The 21,735-nt window shown below is 35.6% G+C and overlaps 1 protein-coding gene across 1 annotated transcript in view; it reads right to left on the reverse strand.

The window, feature by feature from the left end:
• Window positions 1–21,735, reverse strand: part of grk6 (G protein-coupled receptor kinase 6) — a 52,396-nt gene that overhangs the window by 16,693 nt on the left and 13,968 nt on the right. Inside the window, exons 3-6 of the mRNA XM_032576779.1 lie at window positions 10,990–11,102; window positions 7,537–7,614; window positions 6,357–6,457; window positions 2,025–2,117 (exon numbers count right to left, since the gene is read on the reverse strand). Coding sequence (XP_032432670.1) covers window positions 2,025–2,117; window positions 6,357–6,457; window positions 7,537–7,614; window positions 10,990–11,102 — 385 coding nt within the window. The remainder of the gene's footprint in view (window positions 1–2,024; window positions 2,118–6,356; window positions 6,458–7,536; window positions 7,615–10,989; window positions 11,103–21,735) is intronic.

Raw genomic sequence — 21,735 nt, forward strand, 5'->3', positions numbered from 1 at the left:
GGAGAACCTCAAAGAGAACTAGGACTTACTGGAGGAACTGTACATTCACTAACCACTTTATTGGGTACACGTATTAACATAGCCTCCAAATCAGCCAATCACGTGGCAGCAACACTTTGGAATCTAGAGTCAACATAGACATCATGCAAATCAGCCTCAGAGTGGAGATGAAAGGAAATGTAAAGCCCCTTCTCCATTGTCAAGTCTTGCTCTGGCCAGTTAATGTCTGGCTCAGTTCTAGCCACGTTGGGTGTGTCTGCGTTTGCAGTGTGTTCCTCACTATGTGGCGTGAATTTGACCAGGTACGTGGGCTGTGGTTTCACGTGTACTCTTGGGCGGCTAGTTTATCCAAAATATCTTGGTATACTTGCGGTTGCGGGTTGCACATTTCAGTTCACCCTGTACGTGCTCTTCAGCCACAATTGATAAAAAGGTTTAGACCTGAAAGTTGACCATGAAATCATCTATTTGGATCCAGGAAAAACTCCCTGACTGGAAAGAAACACTCATTTTACCATTTCCTTATTTTTTGACCTCCTTACAGTTACAGTATAGGATTCCACCAACTGATTTCAATATTTTATCCAAATTAAATGCTAAAAAAAACTCAACTGAACCTGAGATCATCCATCCATCCCAAGGCACTCTGAGGCCAGAAATTATTTAAAAAAATGTTTTTGGAGACCTTTGAACCTAACAATATTGTTTTTTTTATCAAGACTTGAACTTGGCTTAATGAACTGTTTAACACTCATCAGTTAACTCTTCCATCTTTTTGAAGAAAATCGCCAACATTTTCAGCAGCAGTTTGGTTTATGTGTGTTTGTGTGTCTAAGCCTGTGTACTATTCAGCCTGTTACACACATATATGTATTTGTTTTGCCATGTTATTAATAATTTTTATATTTTATATAAACAAAAGCACCTGCAAAAGTGAGTAGTAATTTTTGCTGTTTCAGTGCAGAGCCTTTTGCAGGCAGGGAATGAGACCATTAGTGGAACAACAGTCTTAATGAACTCAAAATTTCACTTATTTTCCATTATAGCAATTAAATTAGGCAACAAATTCACAATTAGTCAAGGTAAGCAAAGAGATCTGAAGAAATTAATCAGATCTGTTAATAAACTGACAGGGGAGAAGTATTAAAATGCAAAACATTGACATCAGCCTGCTAATTGATGCATTAAATATTGAGCTATTTATTATTAACAAAATGATTTAGTGACAATAAAGTTATTCATGGCTGGTAGATAGATTTAATTCAGAATGTGCATTTGGTGAACCTGAATAAATTCACTTGGAATGAAGCTGGTTATTTAGCTATTATATATTTACCTCTGCCCTGCGACAGACTGGCGACCTGTCCAGGGTGAACCCCGCCTCCCGCCTGGAACGTAGCTGGAGATAGGCACCAGCAACCCTCCCGACCCCATTAGGGACAAGGGTGAACAGAAAATGGATGGATGGATGGATGGATATTTACCTCTGTCTAAATTGATGAATGTTGGATATAAAATAAAGTTTGGAAAAACTCATATTTTTCTAAAGTTTTCTTTTTGCATACTTTTCCATATGTGGAAAGTACTGAAAAGTAAATTCAGGATTTTTTTTCCCGTTTTCCTTAAAGATCATTGCAGCTGGTGGTTTTAAATTGCTTTTTTAATGTTTTCAATTACAAATCATATTGAGTAGGATTACTTTAGGTGTCTTGCATAGACACATAGAATTGAAAAGTAACCCAACCTGCTGGATCCCTTTATTATTGGTAAAAGTAAAGGAAAACCATCAGTTGTTGTTCTAATACCTTCAGACTGCTGCAACAATAGGAGGAACTCTTACTGCCGAAGTTAAACAGAAAAGTGAACGCTTTCCATTAGGCAATTTCCAACTTGTCTTTTGAAATGTGTCATGGTGGTGTTGTTGTAACCCGGAGGAGAACAGGAAGCTGTGAGGCAACTTTCTCTGAGCATGTTGCTACTCGTACCATGTTTGGGAAAGAAAAAAAACAGTTAGAAAGCCTTACCTCTCCAGCCACTTCCACTGCAGGAACCTGTTGAAGTACATGCTGTCAAGGTAGTCAGCGAAAGGCGCCACGCTCAGGTAGTCATGTATCAATCTGAAAGAAAAACAAAAAACAAAAAAACAAAATGAGAATTAGTGAATTCAACTTTTCTTTTTGCATACTGGTTTTAGATTTAATCGCCTGAAATCAGGAAATTCCTGAAGGGTAAAAATTATTAAAATGGATTAAGGTGAAATGAAACCTGTTGGATTAAGAGTTAATTGTCATTTGAGAAATGAGCCACACTTTGGGATAATTTTAGCTTTTGTTTGATTTTCTGTTCTTACTTTTAAGTTCCTTCAAATACAACATCAGATAATACAAACTCACTCATTCACACTATTTAATATTTGGTGCATTTCTTCTTAATTTTGAGTTTGTCTTACAATTTGTGGTTTGCTGCTCGATTTAGTGTTAGAAAAACTCAAACAAAATTTGACCAAATCTTGACTGGACTGGTTCTAATCTGATAATTGGAGGCAAAACGTCACATGTTATTTATGCAATTAATGAAGACGTGAGACAACCCAGCCCTTTTTGAAGCTCCATAACTCAGCAGTACTTTAGAGCAGAAACGCCACTCACAGTTTAAGTGAGTCACAGAAAGTTCATCTTTACCTGACTGAATTAGGTAACCAGTTTTTACGCATCACAGTTTTAGATTTTACATATTTTCTCCATGAAATGTTCAGTTCAGATAGGGATGATGTCAGACACTACATTTTTTAAACATTCAGAAACTTTTTAATTTTAAATACCTTTGTTGTACAGTTTATACATGTAATTGTAGAGCTTTCTGTCTACTTTTCCCCAGTGTGTCACAGATCAGTCTAAAATCACAAAGCGCTGTACAGAGAAATCAACCTTAAAACCAAACAAAACATAAAACCAACATAAGAAACACAATAAAATCAAGAGATAGAAGCCTGGGAAAATAAAAATGTCTTTAGTTGCTTTTTAAAAACCTCCACAGAGTCAGCAAAATGGAGCTGCAAGAGCAAACTGTTCCACAGTCTTGGGGCCACTGACTGAAGGGCCCGGGTCCCTTCAGTTTTTTACCGTGTATGTGGAACAACCAAAGAAATGGTGATTGTCTTTACAAAAAAACATTGAAAGCAAGCAGACATAATTTACTGTAGTTTTCATTATTAGAAATGCAACATAATCTACATTTAGAATTTTTTAGTAAAATGTTTATAGTTTCCTTTATTGAAAAACATTCCATACACTTTGTGGCTTTTGTAAAATTCTCAAATTTATTTATTAAATTTTTTAAAAATTGTATACAAAACCCCGTTGCAAATAATTTTTTTTTACTTTTGTGTCTCTACTGGTTTCAGTAAATTATCATACCTTCCTTCGATCAGTCATCAACTTGTAACCAACCATTTTTCATTCTCTGCTAATCCCTTAACTTTAACTTTTCCCAGTCCTCTGCATTCCAGCTGATCCTGGTTCAACGTTGGACTTTTTTTTTTTACAGCAGAAAGACATTATAACCATCTAACCAAGATGTAATTCCAGGAACTGAGATCAAATTATGAACACTGTAAATACATTTCATGTGAGACAGCTTCATTCAGCATGAGTAATTGATGGCCTGAGTTGTAATGAAAAAATGTGATTCTCACTTGGCATTTGGAGTCATGGGATTCCCAGATGTAATGAAATTTATAGACCACACACACAGTGAAAGGAGTCTGGGTGAATCTTTAGAAACAGGAAGTTTATTTATTTTGGTCTTTGTGGATGGTGGCTGTTTATCTGGTTGCTGATATAAATGCTCTAAATTGATTTCTACAAGGCTGTGTGTTGATGTAAAAGAAATAAGAAGATAAGTTTGAAGTTAAGCCTGTTGCAATAAACAATTAATCACATAATGAGATAAAAAGAGTTTGATCATTTCCATTCTGACAAATATTTTTTTTTAAGGGCAATTTTATTTACAGATACTTTATAATCCATATTTATGGTTTCAGTCATGTGTGGTTTTTATTTACTTTTTTGTTGTTTTTGGTTGGTGTGTTTTATTATGGATATTTAAATATCTTCCAGTTCCAGTATTAAGCGTTCTTTACAAAATTAAAGTTTATTCATCTTTGAGAGGGTAAATTTGCATTATTGTGCCATTATCAAAATATTACATGAAAAACATCTCAAAACAATATTATCATTTATAGCAATAATTTTGGGGACAATTTATCATCCAGAAAACTTGGTATTGTGACAGCTCTGTTTGAAGTTAAACTGAATATTATTTTTCTCTGTTGTATTTTTTAAGGAATTAGGATCAATTTTCAAAATTTTATAACAGGTTTTCATTTGAACATTGCTGTATCGTTTAATCTGTGAATACTTCTGCCATAAGAAGGATTTCAGACGTATCCACAGGTCAAAGTTTAACTTTTTGTTAAAGACTATTTAAAATCCATGTGCATTTATCTTTATTCAAATGTTTTTGTCCTTAAAGGTCAAACTGCTTGCTACACACTGATTTTCAAGTCAAATTACAGTTTTGTCATTATTCCAATAAACAATCAGGAAAAAGTGATATCCTGAGCTTTTCCTGAATATTGACATAAAGTTAGTATTCAAGTCTCTAAAACTGTTGTTCGTGTTTTCAGGTTTTAGATACAGAAAAAATGTTTCAAAAGATTTAGAAAATTATTTTCAAAAAGTTCTTTGAGTCTGTATTGACATAGCTCACAGCAGCCTTTGCATAAACAAATGATTTCCTCTGACATCACTCATGAGCAAATACTGTTGGAGTTGAACCTCTCAAACAAATGTTTTCAAAAGTATTTAGAAGATATTTGTACATTTTGCTCATTAAATACTGGAGCAGGCCAGAGATCAGTGATAAATCATTGTAAATTAGTCTAATAGTAAATTATGTCTAATTCTCAAAAGCAAGAACTATTTATGACTTAAAGTTAGAGTCTTCATGCACTGAAAGCCAGCATCACTTTCCCATCCAACTGCACATTTCCATGTTTACTCTTTAACTGATCTGGCTCGGTTGTCAGACTGCTTCAGGAATCTGTCAGAAGATGATGTTTCGGTGACACGACGCTCAGAGCCCAAGCCATGAATTTTTAACTGTTACACCCAAATGGAAGAAGTTTATTCTTTTCTATTGTTCTTCTCCCTTTCCATTCTTGTTTTTTCCTGCATATTAAAGACTTTGTTAAGTTTGGTTAACGGCTTCTCTTAAACACAAGAGCTTTTAGCATCACATGCAGCTCAACAGTGTTGAACCATAGTTGACTAAAACTTTATTGAAAGTCAAGGTTGTTAACCACGTTTTTTCTCTTAATGAATAAAAATAATTTTAGAAAAACCTGTTAATCTATTTGTTAAAATCAGTTTGATGACCTCACACTGTATGTAAGATTTCGTTTTCTCCCTCTAAGTTTAAGAAACTATGTTTTATGCACAGTGGACCCCCGCCAATTCACAGACTCAACTCTTCATGGATGTTTTGTGAGAAATAATTGCAGATTATTTGCAGATATGTCTTTCATAGAGTGCATTTAAATATTAAATCCAAGTTAAAAAGCGTAAATATTAAGGCACAATGCTATTCAATATGCTACTGGCTGGTGTTTGCAAAGAAGTCAATGAAGGAGTGACATTTATTTTCCTTTACTCTGATTGGCTGTATACAGGGGTGAACCCTGGGTTTGACCTGCCACTGGCCAAATGTGGGTAAAAGTATGAAGTGTCGTGTAAATTGGAGCAACGTTGACAATTTGAACAGATCTGCTCTCCTTGCCCCGCCCGGCAATCTGTCCAGGGTGTAGCCCACCTCTTGTCATTGGCCGCCGGAGCTGAGCACCAGCACCCCTCCTGACCTCACTAGGGACAAGGATGTATGATAATGGATGGATGGAACTATTCACTGGTGGTTGTGTTCCCTCATTCCCACAAATGTTCATAAAAAATAATAATATGTAGGGAAAGGCAACAGTCCAAGGACATATCTCTGGGGGACACCAAAAGCTACAGTAATTAATCTGAAAGCAAAACCTTCTGCCCGTATGTAGTGTTCTGTTTAACAAGCTAGCAAACAGTCTGATCAGATGTCAGTAATGGTTTTAGGGTTTCTCAGATACATTTTCCAGATGAATTTTAAATATTTCTAATATTTCACAAACCAAATGATTTTGTTTTGTAATGAAAGTGGATGCAGAAAATATCTTCAGACATGATTATTTTTCTAGGAAATAATTGCCACATTTTTGCGAATACATAAATAACTCCCAGTTGCTTTTACATTCACTGTGACCTTACTTGGTGCAGTCCTTGAAAAGCTCTTTGCAGGCTTCCTGCTGCAGCCTCTCTGTACACTGAGTCATCATGGCTGCCTCCACCTCAGAAACATGGCTCCCTGACTGCAGAAAAATACAAACAAGTGAGATTTACAACAAAAAATTGCTGTGAACCAGCTGCAGGAGATTCTCATTGAGACTGAAAACATCTGCAAGTTCAGACTCGTCTGAAAATACAAAAACAGAAACAAATCATAGTCAGCAGAGGAATGTCACTCTGTTTATGACAACAGATATGCTATTTAGATTACTTTTTTATTCATAACCATAATTCTGTTGTTATACTAGAGTTGTTTGTGGTGGCAGAAAAAAAGAGGATGTGATTGTTTAGTTATTTTTACTTCAACACATTTCAGATTTTGTTTCTGCTTTTAGGCAATAAAAGGAAATTGGGACAAACATTTAATCTGTAGCTCTGTCAGAAGAATGGTGCTAAGTTATATAAACTAAACACCAATAATTAGTAATACTATTTATAAATCACATTACCTTTTCACTTAAGCTTACTGTTTCTAAAGTCATCTTATTTAATAATTATTTTGAGCTAATAATAGACTTTTTCATTTATATTGTTAGAGTTTCCTGAATTTGTCCATTTGAATATTAATTAATACAATTAAAATTATTGAAGAACAGAATATCTGTTATTTGCTCAGCCTAAATAAAACAATATAATTAATAACAATATTATACATGTTAAAAGTTAGCATTTGTCAATAAAAACTATTTCTGAATATTAAAATTTATTTAATTGATAAATTATGCAGATATTAAGAATTATTCATTTAGTTTTGGTTTAAAAAAGTTAAAAGCCAAGTATAAATGAGTGGCATGACACTTTAACTAGTGAAAAAACAGTCAAAATTATTTTCCAACAATCTGTGCAAAAATCTGTTTAAAAGAATCATTAATTTCATGTCCAAAAATCTCCCCCCCAAAAAACATCACTGAATTTCAGGCAATTAACAGCAAAATACATGCAATCAAGTTGAGTAAGATTATCATATCTACTAAAGTTTATTGATTTACAGTTTTTAGATGCACCTAAAATCAAATATTGAATGTTGGTTGGAATGCAGATTTTTTTATACTGTTACAAATGTTAAATTTTGATTTAAAGAATCAAAAGCTGAAGGGCATACCTTTGGGTTGAAGTATTTGTCGATGAGTTCCTGTCCGCACTCCTTCCTCTTCTCGTCTGGAGTCACCTCGTACTCCGCCTGAAAACGTTTGCAATGAGTTTGGCATTTAGTGGTGCTGGAATAAAAGATGAGCATTAGAGCTTCAAGGATTGACATTTTTGCAGGATTAAATGAGTTTTTAAGGAAACATTTGCTCAAAAACACAGAATTACAGCACTAAATGCGGTCTGCAGAGCTCAGGATGTCCGATTATGTTCATGTGGTTTGTGTAATTGTGGTTCAGTCACAAGCAAACTGAAAATTAGCCCAGTCCTCCTTGCATGCAACTTTGGCATAAGGTTACATTTGGAAACACGCAAATGCAAAGGTTATGTCCAGAACATTTATTTGTTTAAAAGAAGAAAAAAAGTAAATAATTGCATTAAAAAATGTTATGCGTAAAATCTACATAATTAATTAATAAAAATCAACCCGATAAAATCCGAGCCCAGTGGAAGTTGTTGGGTGACACATTTTCAGGCAGCACTTTTCATCTTTAAATCTTAAATTTTTCATAATTTCACTTTGCACAATTTACATTTCTGGAATGACGACAGTAATATTTTGATCCACCTAAAGAACTACTTACTTTTATGAAAACATCTCCAAGAAATCAACCCGTCATATTTATGGAGAATTGGCATCCAAACATTTTGTCACATGGACCAAAATCATTATGTCAAAAGACAGAGATCAAAAAAATAAACATAAAAAATAAATAATCACGCAAATAAAGTAGGTTTTTGTAGGAAGGGGATGCTATTCATTGTAGGTCTAAAACTTAAAACAGGTTTTGTACATTTGCTGTATTGAAAGAAAAACGTCAAGTTTTTAAATTCTTTTAAGCTCGATTGAACAAATGTACTTACAGGATTTTGTCATATTTTAGCCACGTTTATTGGATTAAACACTGATTTGGTCTTTATTGGATAAAAGGGTTTCTACTGGTGCTGGACGTTATGGCTGAAAAACTGATCCAGATATAAGCTTTTCATGTCAGTTGATATTGATAAGTATGAATTAGTTTTAGTTTTAAATAGCTGAAATAACACCAAGCTGATGACGTTACCTCTCCTGTTTTAGCCAAAGTTTTCTCTCCACACTGTTGTTTTTTTTATTTTTAAGCAGTTATGAGACACAGTTAACCTGAAACTGCTGCAGAGCAAATTACTCAACAGGTTGAGTAAGTTGAAAGAGTGAGTTACTAGGTAACCAAAAGAGTGGGTGAGTTAGTTCAGGACACCACGCTTGTTTAGCAGTCCGTGAAAGGTTGAGCTGATACAGCCTTTCCTCTGCCTACATCCCCCAGAATGCAGTAAAGTCCTGAATAGGAGCTCAGAGAAATTGTTGAATATTCTATTGGTCATATCTATTGATATTAATTACATGTCTATTGCGATATATATTATTATGGATTTATTGTCCAGTCCTAGGTTCCACTTATTATAAAAGCTTGGTTATAAAAAGCCTCATAGTTTGTGTTGTATCTAACATGCTCCATTGTGAGAAAATTATGCCGGTAATTTTACCCCAATTACAAACAAAAAGTCTCCATGTGCATGAAGCACCTGTATTGGATGACCCAAATTTGCATCATTCCTGGATTAACGCAACCATACTGTCAGTTTTGTTCATCTTGATTGGTTTCCAAATATTTAGGATAAAATTCCTACTGTGCTGTGAATGTCATCGCCACAAACTTTTGATTTTCCTCCTCCACACATGAAAGGATGGTATCTCCTCTGTCAACCTGAAGTAAGATGAGCCTGAATGGAAACATCCAAAGTGCTTCCTCTCACTGGGAGTGCTAGTAAATGCATGCTAAGTGACAGCAGAGCCTGTTCAGATCCGACTCTGCCTCTCCATCTCGCCGTTCTCCTAGAGAAGAGCCTAGAAGCGGTTGGATGGGTAGAAATAATTGCCCGCTGGAAAGCTACAATGCCATTTGGACAAGTCAGTGAGTCAGAATGGAGCCGGCTGAAAGGGGGACTGATAAGGTCTTCATTAGCCGTTGCATGTTGTCAGATTGGACCACAGTTCTGAAAAAAGCCTAGCTTCCTCTCATTTTTCTGTGACGTCAACAAAACCCCAAAGTAGCTGTGAAAACAATACTTTTCCATGAGAACCAGAACAAAAACCATCAAAGCAAAGACGTCAAAGTCCGTCCGAGTTAGAGTTGGGAATTAGAGGGAAAACTAAATGCATAGTTTGTTTCTGCAACATGGGAGGTATGGAACGCTGACTCACAGACACTGTTTGCTCCAAGAAGTGAAGAGTTCCTGTATTTCATTAAACACACATTAAACTCCACTTCCTGAGGCTCTCAGCAAGCTTTGAGTGCTTCATTCAGGCATTTCAGGATAATTAAAGCTTCCTGCATCAAGGCAAACATGAGAACCAGGTTTTATTTTCAGCTGCATACTGTTATATGTCCTTTAATAAAGTATAAAACAAGCACATTTTCTCAGAGTCACATTTCTGATGCTGGGTTCTACTTGTCTTTATGGATTACAATGACATATGTGCCATCTATTCATGCAGTGATACCTCTCTATGCCACTCATTGGTTCAGTAACCCTGTACATAAAAGCCATAGTCAGCAAAATATAAAAATACCATAAAATGTAATAACATGTCTAACAATGTGATGTTCGGCATCACATTGTTAGTACATTTTAAATGAAATACATTTTATTTAGCTTCCAGTTGAGTATGACATCTTTTCTCAGGAAAAGATTATTTTATTAATTTGGACCAAAGGAACACAAGCTGGACACCAGGACACTCATTTCCTCGTCTTTTTAAATTCAGTAACAGGAACAGAGGATTTCAAAACCGATCTGACTCCAAATGCATTGAAAACAATCAAAAAACATCCATTCAATACCATATATGGGAGTGGCTCAAATCTGATATTTTGGGGGGTGAAAAGATTGGAATTGGGCTGTTCAGACTACGGTAAAAAAAGTATCATATCGGTCACATATAGGCAAAAAAAAAAAAAAAAAAGTCAGATTTGGGTTGCATTCACCTGCTGTATGAACACAGCCTTTGAGACCCACAGATCCAAACTAATCCCGAAAGGTAACTGAGTCTTTTCTGTGGTGGCTCCTAGCTCTGGAACTTCCTGCCTTTGGAAAGCAGAGCTAATCAAACAGCAGACTAATTAAAATATCTGCTAAAATCAAATACATTTTATTTAGCTTCCAGTTGAGTATGACATCAGTGTTTGTATTTAGCTAGTGTGTTGATCTTTTATCATGTAATGGGCTTTGGTTAACTGTAGTTGTTTTTAGATCAGTGATAGAAGTAAAGCCGACTTGACCTCAGCTGAAATACCAGTTAAACCTTAAAGGGTGAATCTTCTACGGAACAGGACAAATACTGTACAAACCAATCATACAAATGTCTCACCACAGCATCCAGGAACTTGACACAGCGTCTCAGCTCCGGTCGGGTATCGCAGAACTGTCTGAACAGTAACCGTCCGATGGGCTGCCGCTCACACAAGCTGCTGTAGTCTTTCTCTGCACAAACGCCAAAGGGATGAAGGTTACAAACAACTCGGGACACATCATACACACTAAACATCAGAGTTTTTCACCAATATCTTGTTAAAAACATTAGATGGCTGGGATTTCTTGCTGTAGCAAAAATCCAACATAATCAATACAAAAATAAATGGAACGCATTGTTGACACTCTCAAAGAGAAACTTTACGTTTCATGATTTTCTAGAAATTTCTTTATGGTTGATAGTAGTAGCAGGTGGTATGAACTGGTTGTTGGTGAGCCTGTCACAACGAGGGATATCAGTTCATTGACTCAAACCCCAACACATTTTAAAACATAAACATATTTAGTCAGCAAAATGGTGATTCTGGCTCACTTTGTGTGTGACTCTGTAAAGGTTTCTATTCAAACCATGTTTTCTCAACTGGACTGTCTCTCAAGGTGTTGATCAACAGTTCTCTTGGCTTTCTGAAGTTTCTTTAGATTTTTATTTTATTTTTATTTTTTGGTATACCTTGACTGATTTTAAGTCTTCTGTCCAGTTCTAGTAGATTTCAGACATGTTTTTCTATGACTTATGGACAAACTAGACTGCTGTGTGACATAAGAAGTAAAAGTTTTCGGCCTAGACATGTAGGATGCTGTGTTTCTTTAATCCAAAAATACCAGATATTGGTTAGAACAGGAAATTACTTTGAGTTAGGGCTATTTTTAGATTCTGAGTTTCAAATGTAGTCAAACAGAGATGTGAATATCATATCTTAGTTTAACCCATATGTTAGCCCATTTGTCCATTCATTTTTTCCGTGTCTGATATGTTTTCCCATTTCCTTCTCTACACAAATCCACACTGAAGCCTAAAAACAAAAAAATTATAAAAAGTTTCCATGACATTCATTTGAGTCTTCCTTTTTCCTCTTATGTTTTTTTTTCGAAATCACCCGATAAGCCATCATTTATTAAACTTAATAAGCAGTCAATGTTCCTGTATGTAAAAGTGAAGGTGCATGCAAACATTATCACAGATCTATGCAAATATATCACATCTGTTATACAGCAGATCCTATCTGAGTCCCGTTTCACCACAATGCTGATAACTTTACATATTGCAAGGTTGGTGGTTTGGATTATGCTAATTTTATTTTGCCCATTTGGGTGTCAGATGACAAGCATGTGAACCTCTGTTAAGGAACTTAATGCTCCCAAAATACCATATGTCAATTTTGTAAAACCAATCAACTGGTTTTACAAAACCAATGATCAGTTTTTCCATTTGTTTTGCTATTTTTTTTAATTTGGAAAAAACATTTTCTTGTGCTCCAACACCCTCAAAACAGCATGTTGGTTGATGTGCTGCAAAGGTGAACTAGTTATTATTTCCTGTTTCAACCCAGAAAGGTTGACTGTCTTGCAACTTAAACACAAACTGGATGTCGACAGCTAAGCACACTGAAAATCTTATTGACAACAGTAACTCCTGTCGATGAATGATAATATCCCCCCTCATGAACTAAAATACTATCCTTTATTGGGTTTCAATTGTGTTTTTCTGATAAAGTCCAGATTTTTTAAGTCTTTCTAGATTTCAAATGAATGAAATTCCTCAGAATTTTGTGTTTGGACCAGCATGTTCTGCTCTTATTATTTACCTATGTGGAATGCACTATGTAGATGATACTCATCTAAGCTAATCCATAAAATAAACAAAGCTAATCACCAGATAAATTACAACAAATATTGACCGTCTTTTAGTCACTGGAGTACCTGGAATCCATTTTGTCTCATAGATTTCTGTTTATTTTTCTAAACCCCTGGTTTCCGATTCCCGTCCTTTAGAGCCAGTGTTCTGGGTCTTTTAGATGAACCAAAACTGGTACAGCTGTTCTAAATGTAGAGTTATTGTTCATGCCTTTGGAAATCATAATAATGATCCACTAGATATGTGGACGTGCAGCAATAAGATCTTTTTTTTTTCCTAATGCACATATGATACTCAACAACACTTATTAATAAAGTAAACATATAATCTGGAATACTAAATTGCTTAGCTATATCACCACTCCATCATACCACAAATCTAAACTAGAAGTTTTGTTTCAGGTCTTTGGAGCTTGTTATGGGGTTCCACTAGGTTTTGTACTTTGCCACTACTTCACAAAATATCTAAAAAGGATCTGATAAGTCTTGTCAGGTCTTTTTAAATTTAGAGGACAAGCAAGGGGCAAAACATTTGAAAATGAAGGAAGAACTGCAACTAACTCTAAGGCAGACACAATGATTCACCTATATTCTCACACATCGTTTCATAGGAACTTTATTTTTGTTGTTGGAAGTCAGGTTGTTTGGGTTCATGTGTGTTTAACTAAACATCAAGGAGAAAAAGATTTGCATTTGAGATGCAAACAGATGCAAAGCAGCAAAATATATTTTACTCACAAATAAATGCTTCAGTGAGGACCATCCCTTCCCACAAAGCAGCTTAAACATATCTCTGCAATCCATATCTCACAGCTCTAAGGAAAACCCAACAATAGGGAGAAAACCCCACTGCAATACTTTTTCCATATAATAAAATAAAGAAAACACTCAATTCTGTCGGGTTTATTTCATCTTTTAAACAAAACACATGCACCTGAATACAGGGTCTTTAAAATCCATCTATAATTTACAAATCAATGGGGAATCAATAATCTCAAATGCAATCTTAAAGTGAAGCCCCATTATGAACATTATAAAGGAAAAGATTTACGTAATTAGTCTCGCTGTTATGGATTGAGTACATGAGTTCTTTGGTGTTCTGTTTTTCATAACGTTGCATTTCTGGACCAGAGATGAGATTTCTTCAGTTTTTGTTCGTGTTATTTGTTGTGTTGGTTTCATTTTATGCAGTTCTCATGTATCACATCTGTTCCATGAGTTGTTTTTGTTGGTTTTGATTTCTCGCGTCTGAACATAATGAGTTAATCACCACACCTGTTTCATATCTAGTCATTTAGAACCTTTGGCTCTTCTTTGGTCATAGACTCAGTTTTGAGAATAGGTTTAGATGAATCTAGTCAAATCCTTCTTGATAACAAGTTTTTAATTTTGTGTCTTCTTTTTATTTGTAAGACAAGTACAGAAACAAGCGTCACCACTGCTGCTCATCTGAGCTCAGAAGAGTGTTTAAAAAGGCCCCAGAAGGCTGGACTTCTGAACTGGCATTTTGATACATTTAACAGTTTTTCACACAATTGAAAGTTTCAGTTTTTGCAATTTTTATATCTTACATTTACATCTTAAAGTGTGATGCCACACAATCTAAAGTTAAACTCCAAGAAATATTTTACGTCATCCTATCCCAAGATTTGCTGCCCGAGATTTTAGTTCTTGTAAAATTTCAGCTACTCGTAGTGAATTAAGTTACGAATAAATTAAGAATGTCAGTTTTATTAAATACATCCACACACTAAGTGAAACATTATGTGATTAAATACACACAGACTGATACTACTTTTTTCTGTTACTTATAATGATCTTCTGCTTGCAGCTAATGAAAAACTGAAAATAGATTACATCAAATTGCACTAATTAAAACAGAAATGTCTGAATGTAAAGTATGTCCAATACTTGCTTATGTGTCCTTTTTAAAAAAAATATTTTTATTTAGTTTGATAATGTGAAATGTTGCCCACACCTGAAAATCGCTATAGCAATCAGCCACTCAGCATGTTTACTAGGTCTTCTTCATTCTTATAAAAAATCCATCCCAGTTTCTATAAAACCTTCAAACATGCTCATTCCAAACTTCAATAATTAAAGTTCATTAAACCTTTAAAGACATACTTGTTGAGAAATGATTTTGAAACTGTTGTTTGAATTTTTTTATCATGTTAAACTTTATGGAAGCAGTTCAGAATTTGTAATTCTTGTTTTTTATTGAATTATGCTGGATTCAAACTGGACCAATTTAACTTTCTTGTCGATGACAATAAAATAACCTTAGATGCCAATGAAAAGGCTTGACGGTGGGTAAATGTTAGGCGTCTGCAACATCCTTTCTCCATCTCTCCCTGATGCAGTCATTAAACAAAACTCAGCTGCAGCATCACTTTCATTTCTTTCCTGAAGCATCTACTGAGTCATTTCCCCTCAATGATCTTATAACTTGTGTTTATCCATATAAAGTCTTGTTTTCTCTCTCTCTGCTAACTGTTTTCTGCTCTAGTTGTCTTCATCCTCTTTGTTCTCCTCTCCTTACTCTAATTATCGATCATTCCTTCCGCCTACGTCCTGTTGCAGAGTGAGCTGAAAGGTCAACTAGAAAGGGAGCAAAGGCTAGAGAAAATGACAGTCTGAGAAGAACCAGGGAAATTAAACAGAAAGCCAAAAACTGCTGAATACATGGATGGTTAATCAGAAAATCTGTGCAACTCTAACATTTCTAGTTAATAGTCCACTTCACTCTAGATAATTCCATAAACTATGGTTTTCTTCCTGATAATTAGCTTCGGTATACATCATAAAGCTGCTCAGTTGGTCCCACATTAAGTCCTCATGCATGAAATATGACATTCATTGGTTCTGGAATCTATCTGTTGGTGGTTTCTCAAAAGATCAGTGGAGGTGTGATGTTCACAAAAAGAAGCTCCAGAATTGGAAGAACCAACACAGAATTCAAACAAAGAGGCTGCTGCCCAGCACCTGTTGGCTCTGAGGGCCTCATGGTCTCCACGGTGAATGATATGATGCCAGTTGTTTGAAATCAGATCAAGGCTTTTGCAGTTCCTCTCTTATGTAAATCAATTAGAAAATCTGCTGGGCACATAAAAGCTTTCTGCAGCTCAAATGGACCAAAGGACTGAATCTAACAGCTCTTAGGGGTGGAGTAGATTTTATTTTATTCACCTCAATGATCAAATGACCTGAAAACACCGACACAATGTTCATGTTTGAGTTTTCTCATTAAAAAGTTAAAACTTTGAAATTAAGGGAAATTTACTTATTTAATTAATTAACTAATCCCTGGTTCACACCAGTCAGCCAATTTTCAAAATGTGAGAGATGATAAGAAATCTTTGCTATAACAGGCTGGATCTTATGGTGTGTGGTGTCAAGCCACACAATTGCAACACAATACACACAATCCAGTTTCACTCACAAACTTTCAGCTGTTACACAGGAAATGTCTCAAAACCCCTAGAGACCAAACACGAGTTCAGACTAAACAAAAGTAGCAATGGTGATGGTTTGTGATAAATATTCAGCAAAAAATTTCCAACGTCCATCAGAGTTTCTGGTGCACCATGGCAGTTGTTTTGTGTTCTGTATTTTGGATTCCCCTCCATGTCTCCGGATGGCTACACATCACATTCAACAGGCTGTGTTCTCATTGGTCCTCAGAACAACACACACACAGCAATATCGCCCAAGACAGTCCAACATGTTTAAATGCGGTTTAAGAAGAGAACCTAATACAATACACAGCAGGTCAGGATTTTTTGTAGTGGTGTTTGAAAATTGAACTGTACTTTGTTTTAATCCACTAAACTGTCCAGTTCACTAGAAATGGTTCCAGTCAAACAGTAAAATCTGTCATAGGGAAGTTGGTTAAAATGGAAGTAGTGTACAACGGCTGTGTACAGAAGTTGGGTGTATAGATAGGTCAAACCTGCTGACCAAGTAAGCTAATGTTTATGTTGGTATGCTAAGGCTAATGTCCACAGATTATAATGGGATGGATTTTGAGCCTTCTTAAATTTTGCAGTAAAGCAGAGCAGTAAAATGCATACGCACTACATTAACATTTTGCCATTCTCTTCATTAAAAATGCAGAGCATATATAGTTTATATTCAAGGTTGGTCAAACTAGCCGACTGAGCAACCTGAACCTAATGTTTGAATTTTGGAGTTAATGTTCATGACTAAAAAATAGATTATTTTCCATTTTCTGTTTCTTTTAGTCTTGTTAAAATCACCAAATCACTATCTTAAAATTGTGTCACTTTAGTTTACAGAGGTTTGCTTGCTGACCAGGCAGGCTGATGCTAATGTTTGCATGTTTAAGCTAATGTCCTCATGGTTGTAATTACTATATTTAAAAATGCTGAAGCACTGTACTCAATTTTATCACTCTGCCTAGTCGAGGTAGGCAGAGTGCTCAGAGGTTGTACTATACATTAGTCAGACTCGCTAGTGTTAATATTAGTATTCTGAAACTTAGTCCTCAACTGATGTCATTTTGAGTCTTGTTAAACTGGTAGCACTGTTCTGCATGTAGAGTTATCGTTCATGCTGTCATGCTAAAATGATTGCCCTCAACAAATCAGGTGATTCTCAGCCTATCATCTGGTCTAGGATTAGTAGATTTAGTGAGTTTGGTCTTTTGTGATTGATGTCTAACTGTGGAATAATTGTGGGGGTTTTTAAAGTTAATTTTGATTAATAAAGTGCTATCCATGTACATTTATGTTAATAATGTTATTGTTTGAGATAATTAGGAACCATTAACAGTCAAACTATGATTCACAGCCATCATTGACATCCACTTAGTTCTAACTCCCAAAAGCAAATAAAGTTCCATTCTTTCCTTCAAGACAAAATACAATTTTCAACTTGAGAAGAAAGAGAAAGCTACTAAGGGCAAATGTCACAAGACTTCTGCATGAAATCTCAACCAATTTCATTTCAATTTGCACCCAAAAGAGACTCAAATGCACCAAGGAGAAAGATTCCACTTTTACAAGAATGCATTTGTCCAAATTTGTTGTAAATGACTGTGTAAACGCTTCAGGACAGGACAGACTTTTCAAGGGGTTTAGGATGTTTAATTTTCATTAGGCAATAACAAAACGCCAAGCTTATCACATGCAAATTGAGTTAAAGTGCTCCACTTGATGTGATTTGTGAATGAATGAATAAATAAATGACTGGCCAAGAAAATCCACAATACCAGATTTTCTTTTCTTGGTCTAAACTCTCATCATTTCTAAAATAAAGGGTAAATAATAACCTACTACTGTTTCCTTTTCCATTGTTTTGTTTTGCTTCTTTAATAAAAACATTTGACAATTTAACAGAAATTTCAGACTGAAAAAGGTAAATTCACATAAAGTTTGGTTTTGACTAAATAATGAAATTTATATAAGTAAAAATATAAACATGGTTAGAAAAATCTTGTATAGCCCAGCTCAATTTATTGTCAGATGTTTTATCTGCCATGTTTGTTTTGAAATAGTGTAGACAGAATCAGCCAGTGACTGAACTCTGCTAACTGCTGCAGACTGAAGAGGTGGAACTCTCTTACCTCAACATTTGGTCAACAATTTCAGAAAAACAAAACACATCTAAGTAATGAAGCCTAGGCGCAAATTCAAACTGGAAGACTCTTTTATCCCCACCGGGACCCGTTAATTGAAGCGACCTGCCCACAATCGTCGACCTATCAACGCCGGACCAAGCCACGTCACGTCCAATCATCGACCAAGTCCCAGCTGATAAGGACCTTCATTCATGGTGTCCTTCGCTCTCCAGCTGAGCTCAACCCACCACCACCCCTTCTCCTCCATTCGCCCGGTCCTGAGGCCCGCTCCCTTCTTCAACCTCCACCACCAGTGCCGGGCCCTGGGGGATGACGTTCCTAACAGCATCGGGAATGCTCATCTGAAGCCTATCGCTAACGCTGCGATAACCGTTATCCACAGCCGGGGCCCGAGCGCCAAAGACTTTAAATCCTGTTTGTCAATAAACTCTTCTAATTGTCTTCTTTTCTCCGTCTGAGTCTCTCCAGATTGAAATAAAAATGTATATCAATAGTCCATGTTATAAGTCATGATGGTGATTTGTGGCAGTCCTGGAGCTTTAAAACCTGCAACCTGCAAGGTTTTAGCTGCTATGGTTGTTTGTGTTACTTTACCCTTTGGTTATTTTAAGTCAAAAGAGTTTTTCTTTGTTTGGTTTTTGCCCATAACTTTTCCCCTCAGGTTACCGTTAGCTATAACTCAGGAAGGCCCTCAGGAAGTAGCGAGACTGGCAAATCTTTGATCGAACTTACCCTTTAACATTTTTCATAACACTCTCTCTCTTAGTTTCAGTAGTAGAATTATTATTTGTTTTATTGTCTTCATGCACGTCTGACTTAGTAAATCAGAAGAAACTGGATCTTATGAAACAGGCTCAATATTTCCTCCTTGGTAGTTTCACACGTGCAGTGAATTTCCTGCACAGGTTTTGAATCTCAGAGCAAAATCTGGCTTTCTCTCATTTTCTGTCACTATAAACAAAATCAACCCCATGTTTTGACACAAGATAACCAAATTACATTCTGAAACAACTAAAGATCTGTTTTCATAAAGTTACAGTCCTGTTTTTATTTTTTTAGAAATGTGGCTGAAGTTCCCAGTTTAAACTTAGTTTAAAGTCTGAGCCACAGGATGTTTCTTAACAAAGGAAGAAAATCTGTGGCACACCAGGAACAAGATATCATTGTACAACAAACAGAAGTAGGCTATTGCTTTTAGGCCGATATGTTTTAATCTGTGGTTGCAAGATGATGGCGGAAAAGGACAAGTTGTTTCTGATTAACAAAGAAGTCATCTTTCTGCAAATCTATCTGGTTCTTGTTGCATTTAAAATATTAACAGCTTCTGGTAATTGACTTATGCACAACCTTTTCGTATGAAAGATTGGTTTCTATCTCTGAGACAAGTCATTCGAAAATCCGTTTATCTTTCGGGTTTTTTCTTTCTTTCACAGCTACAACTTCCTGCCTGTGTGGGAACGAGTTCAAGTTAACTCATTCAAATTAGAGCTTGCAGCATATTAATATAAACCTTCTGGAGGAAAAGCTGCAAATAGATCTTTTCAGCTTTTTTTTTTTTTTTTTTAATTAATATTTTGTTTTCCTCAACTAAATAGAATTTTTTTTTTAAAAACTTGACAGTTTCTCAGTGATTTTGACTATGTTCATGTCAGAATGAAGCTAAGACCCTGTTTACTGTATGTAAGGGTATCTAATATGTAACAAAAGCTCCTGCTTTTTGGTTACAGACCTTTATTGAAGTTCTTTATTAGTGTAGAAGTTGAACAAGTACAGTACAGAAAATAATCTTTTCTCCCAGATTTAATTGAACTATTGTCTATCTGTCGCCACAGTACTCCTCGAGGCAAACCAGTTTTATCACAGGTCATAATCTGCCTTGCCTTCCTGCCTCTTCTTCCTCCCAACAATAAGGCCTGTGTGTTTGCTCTGTTGCTATGTATGGATACATACAGCAAACCAAATTAAACCCCAAAGCTAGGAAAAGCAAATGAATTGGAACTCTCCTGTGATGGGTGTCACGGTTCACACCATACTAACATCACATGTTCTTTAGGAGAGGTAACAACCCAACATGGGGCAAATATTCCCATACATACTGTTTGGATTAACATGTTAGAGATAAACCTCAATGAACAAGAGCATAATCTAACAAGGTAGAAGTAAATCTAAAAATGCTGGTTAATAATTTTGTGAACACTGACTAAATAATCTAAATGAAAATGATTGTAAAGACTCTGTTTCCACCTCATTTTTACAGCTAACACAGTTCAAGCATAATTAAAGCAATAAATCTCTTCAGAACGAGGTTAAAAATAAAAACAGAGGAACAAGGCCATCAGTATGTGGTATACAAGTTTATCACTGGAACTGTTTAAATAAATGTGAACTGGAGACAGAAATAGAGAAACAAGTGACCCTGATGATGTTTGTTTCTTCAAAAAACAGCCCAAGGAGCTCAAACCAACAGCTTCCTCAGAAGAAACTCAATCCTCTCTTTGTTTTACCAACAACAAACCTCCTGAACATAAAAACCAAATTCCAGAGAGCAGGGGTAAAACCAGCTTCTGGTGCCACTGACTTACCATATAAGACATAAATTCAAACACAAACCAAGTGAGGCTTTTCAGCTTTGGAACACAGAAAACACAGAATATTTTTTCTGTTTTTTATTTTCCTCACTCCCAGTTTTCATGGGGCTTCATCCTGGATAAAGCTAAATTATTTTTGGATCAATGTTATTTGGTTCTATCATTCACCACTTAGCAAAAACCTCATTCTGAACTTTTCACTGCTGCTCTAGTTACTACTACATGTAATAGACTACTGCTACCACATTCAGAGGCTCAGAGGAACAATAGTTATTTGGAATGAGTGTTTGCTGTAGAAATATCTAGTGGTATGACTATATGCAGTTCCTTCAAGCTACCAAAAAAAAGAAATGGTCCCATACATGTTTCTGCACTGGAATATAAGAATAAAATTAGTTTGGATAGTTGTTTGTGGCTAAAACACATTTATTTTAAGAAGTAAATATTTTGATCAATATCACAAACTACTGTGACAAAATGTGTTATTGTTTGAAGATTAGGCTAACTACAATGCTCCAAGATATACCTTATCTTGCATGTTAATACAATCTTCTGTCAGCAGGTGGAAGAATTTCAGTGCTTAGTGTGATTTACTCCAGACTTTAACAGAGGACCCACGACCACTCACTGTGATTCCAAATTATTTTCGGAAAACTAAGATATCTCAACATGTTTTTGTAGATCATAACTAAAATATTTTAAAGAAAATGCAATTTGAGAAGCTGAAGTACCAACTGGACATGTGTTTGAGTGGCCAAGA

The sequence above is a fragment of the Xiphophorus hellerii genome, chromosome 11 (assembly GCF_003331165.1).
Source record: "Xiphophorus hellerii strain 12219 chromosome 11, Xiphophorus_hellerii-4.1, whole genome shotgun sequence".
Lineage (NCBI taxonomy): Eukaryota > Metazoa > Chordata > Actinopteri > Cyprinodontiformes > Poeciliidae > Xiphophorus > Xiphophorus hellerii.